At 41.7% G+C, this 18654-nt stretch overlaps 1 protein-coding gene across 1 annotated transcript; it reads right to left on the bottom strand.

The window, feature by feature from the left end:
• Nucleotides 1–4228: 4228 nt before the first annotated feature.
• On the bottom strand, nt 4229–13821 carry LOC138599860 (protein RIC-3). The gene is made up of 6 exons (XM_069671614.1): nt 13531–13821; nt 8354–8580; nt 8196–8265; nt 7981–8071; nt 6639–6748; nt 4229–5184 (listed from the first exon to the last, which is right to left on the bottom strand). Exons 1-6 carry the CDS (start codon nt 13670–13672, stop codon nt 4796–4798), a joined length of 1029 nt encoding a protein of 342 aa, XP_069527715.1. The 5' UTR covers nt 13673–13821; the 3' UTR covers nt 4229–4795.
• Between the last annotated feature and the right edge of the window lie 4833 nt (nt 13822–18654).

Here is an 18654-nt window from a genome sequence, read left to right as displayed (position 1 = left end):
AAAGTAATTTTTTATCCTTCTCTGGAACTTTGTCAAACCCAACAGGAGAAAAGGGCAGCAGTACAGGGTGATGCAGGGTTGCAGGGTGGTGCCTCCCATGCTCATGTTCTGTGGGAATAATCATAGTGGAATAATTACATGAAAATGCCCCTTTAATTGCACATATTTACTCATCATAGCAAGTAAAGCCATGGTGGATCTGATGGTTTTGTTCCATTTTAAGTGTCCAAGTAAATTAAAGTAATAATCTCAAAGATTTTCATTGAATTAAATGTCTGTTAAGTCACTGTCTATCGCTGAATGAGGTAACACAATGGTGACTGAGCCTATGGCCCACTGATGAAAGCCTTTGCATTTGTAGTATATAGTATTATTACAGACTGGGTGTCTGTGGCGACTTTCGCTGAAAAAAATCACAAGTGGCGCCCAGTTAGTGACGCGTTTTCCATCAGCCAGCAGTGGTTGGTCTGCCAGAGAGGGTAGGCGGAGCTAAGCGGCTGCTTTTCCACTTTTACTTCAAAAATAAAATTGTAAAAAAGAATTGTAACATTGTAAATAAGTGAAAATCCAAAGAAAAAGAAACAAATTCGACGCTCAGATGAAGCAAACAGTCTGAAAAGGAAAGCGACCGTCAGCGAGGAAAATCAAGAGTTACAAAACTGATCCAACCGTGGACGTCACACATGCGACACTCGCCATAGGTGCCGCCAAAGAGAACGAAACAGAAATCTTCGAGATTACCACTTTAAGTCAAATAATGTAAATCACGTGCTGCACTGGAATACCTGAATATAAAACAGTCATGTTGTTATTAATTGCGTCTGTTTTTGACAAGATGTCCACCAGGAGAAAGGAAAGATAAAGGCAACAAGCTGGTAAACTTGACTGCAGCAAACTTTAAAGACAGAATGAGTAGGATTTGTGCCTTAATATGTGTAAATGCACCATTCAGAGTCAGGCGAGGGAGAGCAGCGGTGGTCCAGCAGTTTAGAGAGTCAATGAAGGGAGGAAGCAGCGCAAGCAAGAGCAAAACATCAGAATAATAAAACCTTATTTTAAAAAACATCCCATATTAATTTTTATGTAGAAACTTTAAAGCCCCCGTCCAGTGAAAATCCAGTGTTTAACTTTGTAAACATCTCCATGTGGTGTTCTTCATGTGCTACAAGACATATCAGGGACAACATCAGCAGTCGTCTCCATGGCTGGGCCTGTCTGCTTTTAAACTGCAGTGTACCAAGGACAGGCTGAACAACACGTTTTCAGATTGGCAGGTTTGAGACGTCACAAACCGAAGGAGCCAAATAGCCCAATAGTGGGCGGGGACTTTGCAGATTCAGGAAATTTTAATGAGGGAGAAGGAGGAGATACCTTGGGAGGATTTTTACAAGGTAATTCAACGTATTTCGCAGAACAAACATATCAGACAGAATGTATTATTTCAAGCATTTTATATGTCTTAAAACATCAGCTGCTCTTTAAAAGATGCATACCACCACCTGCTGCATTGGAGCGTGTGGTGAAGGGCAATTAGGTCAGCAGAATCTGCAACAGCTTGCGTCGCATGAGCATAATCTACACGTCATCTTATTGAATTATCAATAAGTGTTATTTTTGGGCGTTTTAAATGTATGATTTTAGATTTTTTTTTAATGCCTTTACTGATAGGACAGATGAAGGGAGAGAGGATGACGTGCAGCAAAGGGCCGACCAGATGGAAGACTGTAGCCTCTGTATATGGGGCGCCTGCTCTACCCACTGAACTAAACCAGCGCCCCGTAATATATGATTTGAAAGCCTTTGACAGGCGGTATAGATGATGTGTTTATAGTATTGTGCATCCCTATTCATTCTGCCTTTAACATAGCATACACACTTTTAACACACTTTTGGCTTCAGCATTAAAACGGTTGCAAAACTGAACTGAGGACAAAGCTAGCAAAACAAAAGATGTCTATAAATATCATTCCGAAATCAGGTTAAAAAGGTGAGTGTTAGTGTTAGTGTTAGGAAAAATGGCTGACAAAAAGTAAAGGACATTGTGGGCTCTATTTTCATGTCAGCACAAAGAGGAAAGCAGGAAGCTCTTTGATATGTGTTTAGCTGTTTCTGACACATTACCAATGGAAATCTGAAGACCTGGGTTCGATGTATGAACAACATGCATTCAGACCATATGCAAGTGTTTCTGTATATCGATCAGTGTTTGATAAGCTGAGGACGAGCAGCAAAACTAGATGAAAGACAGAATTTTGTTAAGAATGTTACACTTAATAAGATGTATGCTTTCGGCCCCAGAAGCCTTTACTACGAAGCAAGTTCAACATACCCAGGATATCTTTTCATGATCTGGCTTAGTTAAACCTTACAAAAGCAATTGCTCTAAACTCTTTCATTATTATGGAGAAAAACCAAAATGCATATCTGATCATTCCAGCCCTCCTCCCCTCTCAGAAGTCACGCATCGAGCTCCAGAATAAGGAGAACTGATTGGTCAGTAGGCGTCGCAAGTTTATCTATCAGTTTGAACACACTAAACCTGCCCAGGAGCAGCAGGAGTTACCAACAGCCATAACATTATGACCACCTGCCGAATATTGCGTAGATCCCCTTTTGCCCAAAAAACAGCCCTGACCCGTCGAGGCATGGACTCCACTAGACCTCTGAAGGTGTGCTGAGGTATCTGGCACCAAGACGGGAGCAGCAGATCCTTTAAGTCCTACAAGTTGGGAGGTGGGGCCTCCATGGATCAGACTTGTTTGTCCAGCACATCCCACAGATGCTCGACTGGATTGAGATCTGGGGAATTTGGAGGCTGAGTCAACACCTTGAACTTGTGTTCCTCAAACCATTCCTGAATCATGTCTGCAGTGTGACAGGGCGCATTATCCTGCTGAGAGAGGCCACTGCCATCAGGGAATACTGTTTCCATGAAGGGGTGTGGTCTGCAACAATGTTTAGGTAGGTGGTACGTGTCAAAGTAACATCCACATGAATGGCAGGACCCAAGCTTTCCCAGCAGGACATTGGTTATAGCATCACCCTGCTTCCTCCGGCTCACCTTCTTCTCATAGTGCATCCTGGTGCCATGTCTTCACTAGGTAAGCGACGCACACGCACCTGACCATCCACATGTAAAAGAAAACATGATTCATCAGACCAGGCCGCCTTCCCCATCGCTCCGTGATCCAGTTCTGATGCTCACGTGCCCATTGTAAGCGCTTTCTTTAGCGGACAGGGGTCAGGATGGGCACCCAGACTGGTCTGCAGCTACACAGCCCCATACGCAACAAACTGTGATGCTCTGTGTTCTCACACCTTTCTATCAGAACTTAACTTTTTCAGCAGTTTGAGCTTCAGTAGCTCTTCTGTTGGATCTGACCACACAGGCCAGCCTTCGCTCCCCACGTGCATCAATGAGCCTTGTCCGCTCGTGACTCTGTCAACGGTTCGCTGGTTTCCCTTCCTTGGACCACTTTTGGTCGGTCCTGACCGCTGCAGACCGGGAACACCCCACAAGAGCTGCAGGTTTGGAGATGCTCTGACCCAGTCGTCTAGCCATCATATTTTACCCGTGTCAAAGTCCCTCACATCCTGACGCTCGCCCATTTTTCTTGCTTACAACACATCAACTTTGAGGACAAAATGTTCGCTTGCTGCCGAACATATCCCACCTACTGACAGGAGCCATTGTAATTAGATGTTATTCACTCGACCCGTCAGTGGCCATAATGTTATGGCTGATTGGTGTATGTGATGTGAAGCACCACTTCAACCCTGAAGGGGAATCTACACAGGCGGCGTATTTGAAGCGTATTTTTGACACGTGTGCTGGGAGAGAAACGGCTCCAATGTTATTTAATGCTTCAATCTCCTCCAGCCTCGTATGCTGCGCGGGAGGCGGGCGCAATACACAAGTCTATTTTCTCCTACTGTACGTCAGTGAAGTGTAGAAAGCCATTGACTGCTCTGTAAATACATGCCCACAACCAAGGAATCCATGTCAGACGATGTGATCACTTCATTTTGGCCAACTTCCATTTCAGTTTCCTCTTCAAGTTATTGATCGGCTTGATGAGCAGGCAAGCTTAACTTGAAAGAGCAGTGAATACTTACATTTCCTCAACATGTGGGGAAACCAATCCTATTAATTAATTCTCATTTGACTTCTACATCCTACAGAAAAACAGAATTTATGCACAATTAAGAAATAACTCTACAAGTCGCAGTTTATGGCCAGGAAACGAACTACCATCGGCTGACTTTGAGACGCATCTTTGCTGTAGTCGCAGCCGGTGTAGATTGCAAAACAGATGCTGCCGTGACGCTTACGTGTCGTGCACGTTCGTCTGACGCTACAGTGTCTGTGTAGATTCCCCATGAGGACCAAGATTTAACCTGAAGTTAGCTTGCTTAAACCAGATCGTGCTTCATAGTACAGGCCTCTGGTCTGTCATGCTCCTCTGTGAGTAGCGCAGCTGAAATGTGTAAGAAGAGAAAAGTGACAGGATGATTACTAATCCCTCAGCTCATCTTTACGGGAAATCATCGAGGACAACCCTGATTATGCCCTCCGTGACCTCATGCACATGAGCTTGTCTCTGCAACAGCAAACAGGAAAATAGAGGCCTATGTGTTCACTGTTAGAAAGCTTTTTGTGAGGTTATTGTTTTCTATGAATGCAATATGTTTGGATGAATTAGTAGACAGCGTTTTGGAATGAAAGCCTTTCAGATAATAAATAATCAGAATAATCTGTCACGTGTCTGTACAGTGTGGGAGTACTGCAGTGAGTTCATTCAGGCCTGTTGCGTCGCCTGAGGCCTGACGCCAGCTGTTCTGCTCCCACCTCCTCAATGTTTGTCTCATAGGAGCTCTCTAGGGACGGGAGGAGCTCAGAGTCCTCCGATCCTTCTTGCTCCTCCTCTTTTATATCCCCCTCTTCCTCTACATTCCCTCCATCCTCTGCCTCCCCGTCAGATTCCTCTGGTGTGAGCTCCTTCATCTCTTCGCCTTCTGTTGCAGCTTCACCCTCAGCTTCCAAACGCTTTTCGTAGACTTTTTCGGAAGCCTCTTCTGTTCCTGCAGAGGTCTGCTTGTCTGCCAGAGAAGCTTCCACTGCCGAGGTGTCTTTAACTCCGAGTGACTCGATGAGCTCGTCCAGATTACGCCCGCAGGATGCCTCTGAAAGCCACAAAACAAGGGAATTAAATAGTGACCGAACAACTTTAGATCAGACGATAAAAAGTGTGGAAATTAAAATTCAGCATAATCTTCTGTGTACAATCCACATAAATAATTCCAACAGCCCAACAACAAGTCATTTTACTCTGCTGCTGAGTTCCACTGTCTTTATTTACGGTTCAGTCGCTTCTACTGTGCCGTTCTTTTAGGGCAGTTAAGTTACCGTCAATGAAACAAAACATTTCCTGCGAATATGAGAGGTGGAAGAAATTCTATCCATTGAGGCGGCTTTTAAACATCGGGCAGGAAGTGTTGCGTTTAATTGAATGTAGCTTAAAGCGCTCTAAAACAGCAAATGGAAGCGGCAGGAAACAGGCGGTGAATGAAAGTGAGATGGGAGAGACTCAGAGCGGCAGAGCGGGAGGATGACATCACTCATGTTGAGCGGATGACCAGAGTGCTGTGCAACCCTGTGTGCATAATACTCCATTTACCAAAACAACCATTAAACAAGGAGAGGGTGTGGAGTGTGCATAAAACACATTCAACAGCAAACTAACATAAGACACAGAAGAAAAGAGATCATCTAATACATCCCTGTTTAAGAGGCTTCTCTTTTTCAACAGGAGCTTCCTTTAAAAGAAGACTAAGATATCTTTTCATGCAAACTTTTAGGGGGGTAGGGGTCTTTATATGCCTTCATATATTTCTGCCCTATTCTTTCCGATGTCTCTGGCTTTTATCATGTACTGTCTTTGCCTATTTTCACTTAGTTTCTTATTAACGTTTAATTTTGGGGCACATTGAGTCTACACCTATCATATGAAATGTCATATATCAGTAAATTGACGTCACTGATATACAGAAAGATGTGTAGACAGTCATTTAGAAACAGACTCCACCAGAGATCACTAACATGTTCTTATACAAAGTGCATAGTGTCCAGCAAAGAACACATTTTCGTCACAGTTAAAGGATGCATGTCAAAATATGTTATGCAGATATACTGTAGCTGATTTTACAATAGCCAGACAGTGCTGCAAGGTTGCAAATTAGACTTCACCCACATTCATAAGGTTAAAATTAGATGCAAAACACTTTTCCATAGATGCATCCCAATGTGGCTGCACAGGTTGAGATTCAAATTTTGCGTTATCACAACAAGACACGCAGACACATTCTGCAAGCTGTGACTGCAGCATGAAGCACGGCCGCAGCGTTTGAATGGGATTGTTCAGCCTGCTGTTTGGGGGGCTTCTTACTGGCAATTTGCACGATCAGTTAGCACGCACCCATCATAGAATTTTTCAGGTTTGTGAAGCCTGATCTCATTTGTGTCCATCTGAATCACTTGTAAGTAACAGTCGGGGAAAAAAGTTATTGCTTAAATCAAATGAAGAAAAGCTGTTAAAGCCTGTTGTGTAAGCACAGAATGAGACGGTCAATCAGCCCACCGTTGATGTTTAGAGGCGGGCATTCCATTCCTCTCTTCTTCATCAGGTAGCGTATCGTCTGAAGCTGAGACATGATCTCGTTCTTCTGGTCCTGAGCCACCGACTTCACACTGTGAGGAGAAGAAGAGAGGAAACAGCATGAGGATAGAACACAGGGTTTATCTAAGAGGAAACGCTCTGAGCATGTAGTGAGTGAACACTGCCCTTTGTAGGGCGGCTAGTTATTTAGCTTAGCTGGCTAGTTAGCTTATGACTATGTGAGGTTTATTTGATGGGTCTTTATACAACAGTTAGTTCCGACCAAGTAATCTGATTGGACCAGAGGCATTCAATGAGTGCTGACATGGAGCACAACATCACTGGGACGTTTCACTGTGTATCACTCAGTCTCCTGAATACTGTTAACGTTACAGCAGACTGTGCATGTCTACACTGATCAAGCTGGTACCTGTGAATCACACAGCAGACTCTGATTTCTCTGGTTGATGACCAATTAAAACAAACAGATAAATGTACATGATAAAAAAACACAGCTGCTCTGTTTAGCCAGCGGTCCTCTCCGCATGCTTCATTGTTCACAGAAAAAGAAGTGATTTACTTTAATTAACGGGTCTTAAAGTTATAATCTCGAAGATCTCAGTTTTGTTCTATTTGGCAGCACCTTATCGTGATAAAAGGCAATGGCGGACGCATTTGCCCCAGATAACCAGAAGTCCCAGTTGGCTCCGGTTGTAACTCTTGATTTTCCTGGCTGACGGTCGCTTTCCTTTTCAGACTGTTTGCTTCATCTGAGCGTCGAGTTTGTTTCTTCTTCTTTGGATTTTCACTTCTTGTTGAAGTTGTATCTGTAGTCATCCATCTTTTCTTTGTTTGTTCAGCCATAGTAGATTACTGTTTACTCGCAACACTTGCAGAGAGCGTAAAAGCAGCCGCTTAGATCCGCCTACCCTCTCTGGCAGACCAACCACTGCTGGCTGATGGAAAACGTGTCATGATTTGTCGTGATTTTTTCCACAGACACGCAGTCTGTAATAATACTATATGCTGCAAATGCAAAGGCTTTCATCAGTGGGCCATAGGCTCACCATTCGGCGATAGATAGTGACTTAATGGACATTTATTTAAATGACAATCTTCCAGATTATCATTTTAAAGGCTGTAAAGTACTTTTTAAAAATTGAAAGTAATCTGAAGTCATCTGCCAGTGATCTTTTTTATACAGCATGCCTCACAAAAGAAAAGTGATCATGTTTGTTTACACAAAGTAAAGCAGAGCAAGTAAGCGTTGTGCACACACACACGCAGGCCAAAGCGTGCGTGTAAAAATCAACTGTGATCTCACCAGTTAGTGAGCGGGTCGAGCTGTGTGAGGATGGAGTTCAGCATCCTCTCCGTCTGCGCTAGCCTTTGTTCAAGCTCGTTCAACTGGTTCTCTGCACAAGACAAACACACAAGATGATAACAACAACACATGTGAACTACTCACGGTAACCAAATACATGTTAGAAAACAAAAACCACATATGCAAATAGAAATCCGTTTGCATGCGAGACACACCTGCCTCCACTGACTTTTTGGCTCCTTTTGCAAATGTGTCTTTTTGTGCCTGATCATCTGAAGACTTGATCTGTGTAAAAGAAGCAATAAAGATTAAGCACTTTCTGATCTTTGCAGGTGAAAATCTTTAATTTGGTGTTTTATGCATCTTTTATTACCTTCAAAAACTTGTAGGCTGCAAACACTCCCACTCCGATGGCGTAGAGAGGCATTAGAGTGAACACGTAGCCCTTGCTGTTGTTGTTGGATTTGTACTTGTCGTTCTTCAGCTCCTGCTCCATCAGCTTCTTCATCTGCTGCATGTTCTCGGGGGTCTGAGGTGACCCGGGGGCGTTCATGTTGATGGGCTGGCCTCTGACTGCACCCGGGCCCGGACCTGCTGCTGCTGCAAACACAAAACCATGGGGGAGAGAGAGAGGGAGGAGGCCGTGAAAATTAAACCTGACTATGAGGTGTTCTGAGAATGTATCATGAAACGGGCGAGACCGTTAAACCAGGGCTGCGGTCGAACAGAGCTTTTTTGTTGGGAGGGTTCCTCACTGAGTGAAACGACCCGGAAGTGTGTAAGTGTCAGCCATGATAAGAGCAGTTTGAATTCTGTAAATGATAAGGAAAGGAGCCTCACTGCTTCCTTTATTATCTCATCGCATCCTGTACCAAAGGAGAGGAGAAAATAATGACCCACAACTCCTCGCGTGACGCACCTCTCGGTGGTCATTAAAACACGCTTTAACATGACAGAAGATAGCAGATTTATTTAAATTCCAACTTGACTGCATTAAATAGCTTTTTTTTAAACTATAAAACGTATGATTCATGTGGATAAATACAAAAGGAGGGTAAGAAATAAACTAAATATGACAACATTTCACTTCACCTTTGGTAATCTCTATTTACAGAGTCTACATAGTAAAACCTGTAGGCAGGGACGTGGATCTCCAGGATGGCAAGTGTTCTGGTTTCCGTTTGTAGTACGTTTGTAGTCCGAGTAATATTGACCAATCACGTATCAGCAGGCTGCGGCGTATGCAAGAAAAACAGTCCTTGAGGAGAGCAACAGCAGGCGCAACGTAATCCTCCGTAATGCCATCCCAGCTCCCATCAGCGTCATCTGACAACAATTAGGCTTCTTATTAATCTCTATAAACAGACATCTGCACGCTAACAGCTAACTATCTGTTCCAGATCTAAAATTTAACTTGAGATGAATTAACTTGAGGCTGTGTCACGAAAGCCGTTCAGCGTCCAGATTTCCCGACTTCCTCGAATGCATCAGATCGATCCGGCCTCCGTTGAACAACATTTTAAACGTTTTCTTCTCCTCTTGAGGACAGACCTGACAAAGCTTGAATTTTTACTTCTTACAAATCTGCATCATGATGTTGGGATTTCGGCAAAGGTAAGACCCGTTCATAACAAGTACATCACAAGAAAATAGTTTCTGTTTCTGTAACAATGCAGCACGCGGAACAGGAAGTCTTGACGGGAGGTCGTTAATCACTTACCGCCCGGCACGTTCACCGGTGTCCCCAGAGGCTGTATCGTCTCAGACTGTAGCCAATGGGATCCGAGATTGCAACTTTGGTAGCTTTATTTTAAATGTAATTCCCACCTCTAATTAATGGACTAATTAATAAATTGTACTGTAAACTGTGAACTGTAGGCTATTTGTGTCTCTACTTTAAGTTAATATAGATTAGTGCCGTTTGAAGCTCAAACCCACGTGCCTCTATAAGTTGATATTTCGTCTGTTTTGATGGCGTCGGTGAGGTTCCCATCTAAAACGCGATCGTTGTTTTGCCCGTCATAAATATGATAAATAAATTAATATTCATACCCGACGGTGGAGTGTGTTAGTTTGCAGGTGTGTGTGCTTAACATATTACGAGCTCATAGTGAGACAGAACAGGCGTAGACTATAGTAATATAATACCAATATGATAAAAGATATGAGATAGAATAAGATCGTTTTACAAAACAGAAACAACCAAACTGAATACGATTCAGCATCAGAAATACAGTAAAATAAGGGATTTAAAAAAAACCATTCATAAAATAATGTATTTATTAAATCTTAAACAGGCTGCAGAAGTTTGAGGAACACTTCTCAGGTCCTCAGACTGTCGCTGCTCAAAGCTGCCTCGTCCTGACGGTCGTACTGCTTCAAACACTGTAAACATCTAAATGAAGTCAGATCCTTCACCAGTGAGAAAGCACCGGGCAATAGATGCGCCTTTTGTAGTCCATCATCGGTAGATTGTAGTTTTTTTACACGACAGAACCACGTGACATCATCAACATCCGCCCAGCACAGTCGGATTCTCTGAGCACCACAGTCGTGTTTTCCTTACTCCTTCTGAATCCTCCTCACAGCTTTCCTTGACCTCATGACGTTTTCCAACTTCCATCGAGGTCACAGAAAAGGATAAGGACTTTTCAACTGCAGCTCAGGCCTACTTCAATAATAACAAATTAGGGCTGCCCCCTGAAAGTCGCCCAGTCCAATGTCTGTCTGTGACCCCTCAGTCGACTTGAAATTCGTCAAGTTGAGCCTTCGTTTTGTTTCGTTTTTTCTCCCTGACATGCGCTGTTGGTTAACTGAAGGGAGATCACAGATCTGTGTGTGTTTCTCATGCTCTGTACCCGGCTCAATCACGTCGCGATCTGTCCGTGTTTCCGTTACTATAAAGTATAAAGTACGTCTCACCATGCTGTGAATGACACGAGCAGGAGCTGTAACCTGCGCTCAGTTCATCATGATATCATGATGATATATCGCGTCATCACTTCCTCCCTCCCTCTCTTTGCGCTCGTGCTTGCCCCCTCTCAGCGCTGCAAGTTTGCGTCACAGTTATTTTACATGATGTTTTTTAAGGTCTAATGAAGGTGAATGAGGCTCCTTGTATATTCACAGGGCCTAAGGTTCTAATATATTTCATCAGAGTACCCCTCAAACACTGCTACATATCAGCGTATAGTCGAATCTTCATATTGAGCGGCCAGATCCGATTCAACTCAAGGAATCCTGATTCGGTCACAGCCCTACTTCAATTAGTGTTACCTTCAGGAAAGTCTGCTTACTGTAGGAGGTCTAAATAAATAAATAAAATATATTTGGTTTTTATTCTACACACGCCTGTCACCAACACTCACAGGCAGTTTATATGTCCCAGGCAGATATGACAAATGTATACTGTACTAAAAGTGATCCAGCAGATGCAAAAAAACAACTCCACATCACTGCTAACGCTGCTTCCTGTCTGCTAACCAACAAGTTTTCCATTACAGCCTAATGGGTTCTAAAATGCTGTGGTTACAGCTTGTACCACTTCCTCCATATTTAGTCAATGCAGGTTTTAATTTGGAAGAAACGAGGGGACTGGTAGCAGATCAACGAGCAGAAGATTTTGTTTTGCTCTAACTTTAAATAAACACACTGATAACAAAGAGGGGATACAAATCAAGCTTATCTGTAAGGAAACAAGTATTTCCTATTATCCGCTGACAAAAACAACTTTTTTAAGTCGCTGCTAAAGACCCATCTCTCCTCGATGGCCTTCAATTCCAGTTGAGCTCCACTCTTCCTTTTTTATCTTATACCTACACAGCCGGCTCCTCTCCTCCCCCCTTGGTCCGCTCATCTCTCCTTGACTGCGGACGTCGGAGGGGAGTGAAGAGAAGCGCGGGTGAAAGTAACAAGAATCTAAATGTGGATAGCGCAAAATGCGCAAACATTACTGATTTGTTTGCTGCAATAACTGTTGAACCGTCTTCAGTAGAACCCAGCACACTATCATGCAGCAACAGGTGAAGAGAGGAGAGGTGTGGTGCTGCAAAGGAGAGGATTGGTGTGTGTGTCAGGGAGGCAGAGATATTTTCATGTAAATTAATGTCTGTCTATCACCGAATGAGGTAACACAATGGTGATTGAGCCTATGGCCCACTGATGAAAGCCTTTGCATTTGCGCTATGTCTTATTTTTATGGACTGGGTGTTGCGTAAAAAATCCCAAGCGGCGCCCAGTTAGTGACGCGTTTTCCATCAGCCAGCAGTGGTTGGTCTGCCAGAGAGGGTAGGCGGAGCTAAGCGGCTGCTTTTCCGCTCTCTGCAAGTGTTGCGAGTAAACAGTAATCTACTATGGCTGAGCAAACAAAGAAAAGATGGATGACTACAGATACAACTTCAACAAGAAGTGAAAATCCAAAGAAAAAGAAACAAACTCGACGCTCAGATGAAGCAAACAGTCTGAAAAGGAAAGCGACCGTCAGCCAGGAAAATCAAGAGTTAGAAACATGACAACGGGAGCCAGACAAAGTCGTCTGGTTAAATTGGGAAGAGTGCTCTCATAATTACCGATTATCGCCAGTGGGAGGCGCTCAAGAGCATGAACACTAAAATCTTCACGATTGTATCTTTAACATGTTAGGCCTAGGGATCATTTGGGCCATGGGATCTTATTCTTAAAGAATGAAAACACTGTAAAATACAGCACAACTGTAGCTCATCTATAATTACATTCATGCAAGTGGTAAAAGAAGCAGGGAAGTAAAAATACTCCAAGGCAAGTCCTGCATTCCTTTAAGTATAAGTGTGTAAATATTTTCAAATGGAGTTAAAGTACTTATTGACAGTAGTGATAGTATTAACACTTAAATGGTCCCTGTCAGTGTTTTACTATATATCTGATGTTTTTGAAAAACATTATTGCTGAATTGATGAGAACGTTGCAGTAAACTGCAGAGTAGAGTTGCTGACCTGTGAGTACTGTATCTCTGAAAGGTCCACTTCTCATGAGCTCACAAAAACAAGTCCTTTCTTCTGTTTAAAAACCTTGGGATTTAATATTTGCTCACGGAGGAGGAGTACTAAGCCTCTAAGGAGGCTCCACTACATCTGTACTGTCAGACAGATGTAGTGGAGTAAAAACTACAGTATTTACCTCTCAGATGTAGTGGAGTAGACATATTTAGTACCGTTGCATGTAAATAATTAAGTAAAGTAGGCCTGTAAGTACCTTGTTCTGTATTGTGTATATGGATTAGGATAGTGTACTCAACAGTCCCCGCTAAACACCAGGGAGTCAGTCATGAGTGGACGCTTGCGCTCTGGTTACAGGACCTACTACTTTGCTTAGCAGTAAATGTATGGAATAGTAGTCTATACCATACTCTTATTTGAGGGGGTCGCAAGGACATTGAACTTGTGGATCATGTTTAACTGACTGTAGGGGGCCGCTCTGGGCAAAAAAATGCCAGGGCCGATTTTTTTTGTCCCAGTCCAGCAGCCCTGCATATTGCTGTGTGACACGTCCCGCAACTTGAGTGAGTTTTCTCACCTTTTCTGCTGTAGCGAGGATCAAATCTGGTTTCCTTCGTCCCGGACCCACCGCCGACGCCAAACATCCTAGGCAGGACCACAAACGTGAAGAGCACGGCCGTGAAAGCCAGGGCGACTTGTTGTGATGTTGACAGAACCATCCTCTTGAGAGCACGCAAACTGCGCGAGGCACCAGTCGGAAGAGACCAACGCTAGTAAATAAGACACGCTAAACGATATAACTAAAGAGACGGAAACAGGGAGTAGACGTTACGCTGTTAGACTAACATAGAATGAAACCAGCGTGATATCCGAGACCTTAAATCAGTCTCTCCTGCTCCAAACAGCTGTGCAGTGCTGCGCTGAAACAACATAAACCGGACTTCCGGGATGGACCTTTTCAGAATAAAAGCCTCAAGCTTCTTCTTCGTTGGTTTTAGAGTCGTTTAGAAACGAAATGTTGCAATTACGCTCTCACCAATGGTTCGAAGATAACTCTTTATCATGCTAGCTACTGACATGGGATTGGATTGGATTGCATTTATTTCGAACATTTTAAAAAAAGACGCAAGAAGGTCATACAGAAAATAATAAATAATAATAATAATAAATAATAATTAATCAGATAGAAAGCATAATGCAGTATCAGATTGTCAAACACTTGATTCAGTTTACATATCCGAAAGGGAGTGGGAAGAAGTACACACTTACAGTACTTAATCCCACCCCTTCTCCATAACTCATTATCCAGCTTCCTTTAAACCTCACAGTAATTATTTACTTAAACTTGTATTACTAATACGTTCATATCAAATATATCATGTCATTATTTACATAATTATTTATTGTTATCAAACTATAAACTCATTACTGATGAATGTATATATCACATTTATAAAGCCATTTATGATATATTCAATTTGATCAAAAAACAAATCTAAATTAATACTTATATACAAAATACATAAACAATCTGATGTACTTTATATAATTATATATATATATATTATTCTATGTAATATACAAAATATGATCATATATATAAATGTATACATATTTACACCCACATAAGAAAAGGCACATATCCCGAAATGTGTGCAGTTATTTACAAAAATAAAACAAAATAAAATAGATGGTAAACCAAGAAAGATAAATAACAAAAAAAATAATAATAATTTAGGATGCTGCGATCCATTTATTTAACATGTCTTTGTACTAAACAAAACAAGGTTTCCATGAAGCAGTCCATTAGCTTATATAAACATAAAACGGCTTTAACACAGTCAAACGCTTCCACACGCCGACACGGCGATTAGCTGACGCTCAAACACTGTCGGCTTCCATTCACACACCTGGCCTCAATGACCTGGAGCCTTGGCTTTATGCACAACGGACCAAGGCGTCACCCAGTGTGCGATGCCTGAATTACACCCCATCTCTGTGACAAACTATCTCCAGCATAAAACAAAGTAAAAAGCACATTTTGGCTCCAACAGCGTTTATCACTTTCATATTACAGCTAGTGACGGTCTTTTTAAATACGTTTATATTATGTTACTTTAAATACTTCAGGATGGCTTGTGAAATTCCCCATGGTGACCAGTTAAGCTTTATCGAGAATGTATTCTTTACATTTGGTAGGCCTATCGTTAAGTGAAGGAACGTAACTATCGGAATCTATCATATAAATGTAGTGTAATAATAAGTGGAGGCCATGTGTTTACCTTACATAGGAGTGACCTGTTGGTGGCAGTAAAACGCGTTGCAGATTAATCGCAGTCTATCATATCCCCTGACCCCACAGGTCACTGATCATACAACCGTATACGGCAGCTTTGAAAACATGACTGTGCGCACGTGACACAACGTTTACTGGCATTTAATTTATTTATTTTTATTAATTCATCAATCCGAGATCGATGAGAAGGTGAACAACCTGCTCTCCCGTGGTCTACCTGTCGCGCGCGAGCGCACACAGAGCGAGAGAGAGAGAAAGAGAGAGAAGACTAAATAATGTGGGCTACATAATTTGCACTTAACTGCTGTCGAGACTTTTCTGTTTTATCTTAAATTATCTTTACTTATCTTTTTATACTTTTAAGAGTATTTTCAGGTAAACACCACATATTCTCTAAGTGATATGATGCTGCTGTTTTACACAGCTGCGTTTACACATTTTGTATTTATCTTCTTTTATTGTACTTAATTCGTATTTTTATTTTGACACTTGCTTTGGCAACGTAAACCTGTGTTTCCCGTGCCAATAATGCTCTTTTGAACTGAAAGCTGAACTGAAATGATTTGAATTGAAAATATGTGACTTAACCCTCCTGTGGTGTTCGGGTCAGATCTGACCGATTTACAACTTTCATCAATCATAAATATTGTGTTTGTCATTTGATGCCTTAAGATCTTATGATCTCCTCCACACGAGGCATTTGAACATAAAAACAATTGCTGATCACCGTTTTCATTGAATTTGGAGTAGTTTAGTCAAGTCAGAAAGAGGAGGGTTAATGAAACAGACTGCTAATGAAGACATCATCAGAAGACAGACAGACAGAGGAGGGCGGAGAAAGCGGCTGTTTGCAGAGGAAAGAGGAGCGCGGGGACTGAAGGGAAGCAAGGTGGTCAGATTAAAGGAGTTTGTGAAAGAACACTTTCTGCACGTATCACTCTAACACCAGGACCACACCGGATGCCGAAGCGCTGCAAAGCGCCGCGCAACGGAAATCGCACGAGAAGGAGCACTTCTGTTCACACCAAACGCGCATTTATCGGCGCTGGTCGACAAGCGCCTCTGCCCCTCAACTGTCGTTTACTCACATTTGGAGCTGTTTTCGTGTTTTCATCATGCTCTCTCTCTCTGTTTGCGTGTGTGTTTTGACACCCCGCCCGCACCCCCTATAGCCAGTCCACTTTGTGTCTCTCTCTTACTAGCTACTGACATGGGATTGGATTGGATTGCATTTATTTCGAACATTTTAAAAAAAGACGCAAGAGGGTCATACAGAAAATAATAATATTACTCAGATAGAAAGCATAATGCAGTATCAGATTGTCAAACACTTGATTCAGTTTACATATCCGAAACGGAGTGGGAAGAAGTACACACTTACAGTACTTAATCCCACCCCTTCTCCATAACTCATTATCCAGCTTCCTTTAAACCTCACAGTAATTATTTACTTAAACTTGTATTACTAATACGTTCATATCAAATATATCATGTCATTATTTACATAATTATTTATTGTTATCAAACTATAAACTCATTACTGATGAATGTATATATCACATTTATAAAGCCATTTATGATATATTCAATTTGATCAAAAAACAAATCTAAATTAATACTTATATACAAAATACATAAACAATCTGATGTACTTTATATAATTATATATATATATATATTATTCTATGTAATATACAAAATATGATCATATATATAAATGTATACATATTTACACCCACATAACAAAAGACACATACCCCGAAATGTGTGCAGTTATTTACAAAAATGAAACAAAATAAAATAGATGGTAAACCAAGAAAGATAAATAACAAAAAAAATAATAATAATTTAGGATGCTGCGATCCATTTATTTAACATGTCTTTGTACTAAACAAAACAAGGTTTCCATGAAGCAGTCCATTAGCTTATATAAACATAAAACGGCTTTAACACAGTCAAACGCTTCCACACGCCGACAGGGCGATTAGCTGACGCTCAAACACTGTCGGCTTCCATTCACACACCTGGCCTCAATGACCTGGAGCCTTGGCTTTATGCACAACGGACCAAGGCGTCACCCAGTGTGCGATGCCTGAATTACACCCCATCTCTGTGACAAACTATCTCCAGCATAAAACAAAGTAAAAAGCACATTTTGGCTCCAACAGCGTTTATCACTTTCATATTACAGCTAGTGACGGTCTTTTCAAATACGTTTATATTATGTTACTTTAAATACTTCAGGATGGCTTGTGAAATTCCCCATGGTGACCAGTTAAGCTTTATCGAGAATGTATTCTTTACATTTGGTAGGCCTATCGTTAAGTGAAGGAACGTAACTATCGGAATCTATCATATAAATGTAGTGTAATAATAAGTGGAGGCCTATGTGTTTACCTTACATAGGAGTGACCTGTTGGTGGCAGTAAAACGCGTTGCAGATTAATCGCAGTCTATCATATCCCCTGACCCCACAGGTCACTGATCATACAACCGTATACGGCAGCTTTGAAAACATGACTGTGCGCACGTGACACAACGTTTACTGGCTTTTAATTTATTTATTTTTATTAATTCATCAATCCGAGATCGATGAGAAGGTGAACAACCTGCTCTCCCGTGGTCTACCTGTCGCGCGCGAGCGCACACAGAGCGAGAGAGAGAGAAAGAGAGAGAAGACTAAATAATGTGGGCTACATAATTTGCACTTAACTGCTGTCGAGACTTTTCTGTTTTATCTTAAATTATCTTTACTTATCTTTTTATACTTTTAAGAGTATTTTCAGGTAAACACCACATATTCTCTAAGTGATATGATGCTGCTGTTTTACACAGCTGCGTTTACACATTTTGTATTTATCTTCTTTTATTGTACTTAATTCGTATTTTTATTTTGACACTTGCTTTGGCAACGTAAACCTGTGTTTCCCGTGCCAATAATGCTCTTTTGAACTGAAAGCTGAACTGAAATGATTTGAATTGAAAATATGTGTCTTAACCCTCCTGTGGTGTTCGGGTCAAATCTGACCGATTTACAACTTTCATCAATCATAAATATTGTGTTTGTCATTTGATGCCTTAAGATCTTATGATCTCCTCCACACGAGGCATTTGAACATAAAAACAATTGCCGATCACCGTTTTCATTGAATTTGGAGTAGTTTAGTCAAGTCAGAAAGAGGAGGGTTAATGAAACAGACTGCTAATGAAGACATCATCAGAAGACAGACAGACAGAGGAGGGCGGAGAAAGCGGCTGTTTGCAGAGGAAAGAGGAGCGCGGGGACTGAAGGGAAGCAAGGTGGTCAGATTAAAGGAGTTTGTGAAAGAACATTTTCTTTCGACAAGCGCCTCTGCTCCTCAGCTGTCGTTTACTCACAGTTGGAGCTGTTTTCATGTTTTCACC

The sequence above is a fragment of the Semicossyphus pulcher genome, unplaced genomic scaffold (genome assembly GCF_022749685.1).
Source record: "Semicossyphus pulcher isolate SPU_LCO1_2020_fin unplaced genomic scaffold, fSemPul1.0.p SCAF_20, whole genome shotgun sequence".
NCBI lineage: Eukaryota > Metazoa > Chordata > Actinopteri > Labriformes > Labridae > Semicossyphus > Semicossyphus pulcher.
This window is presented reverse-complemented; position numbering and strand designations above follow the sequence as displayed.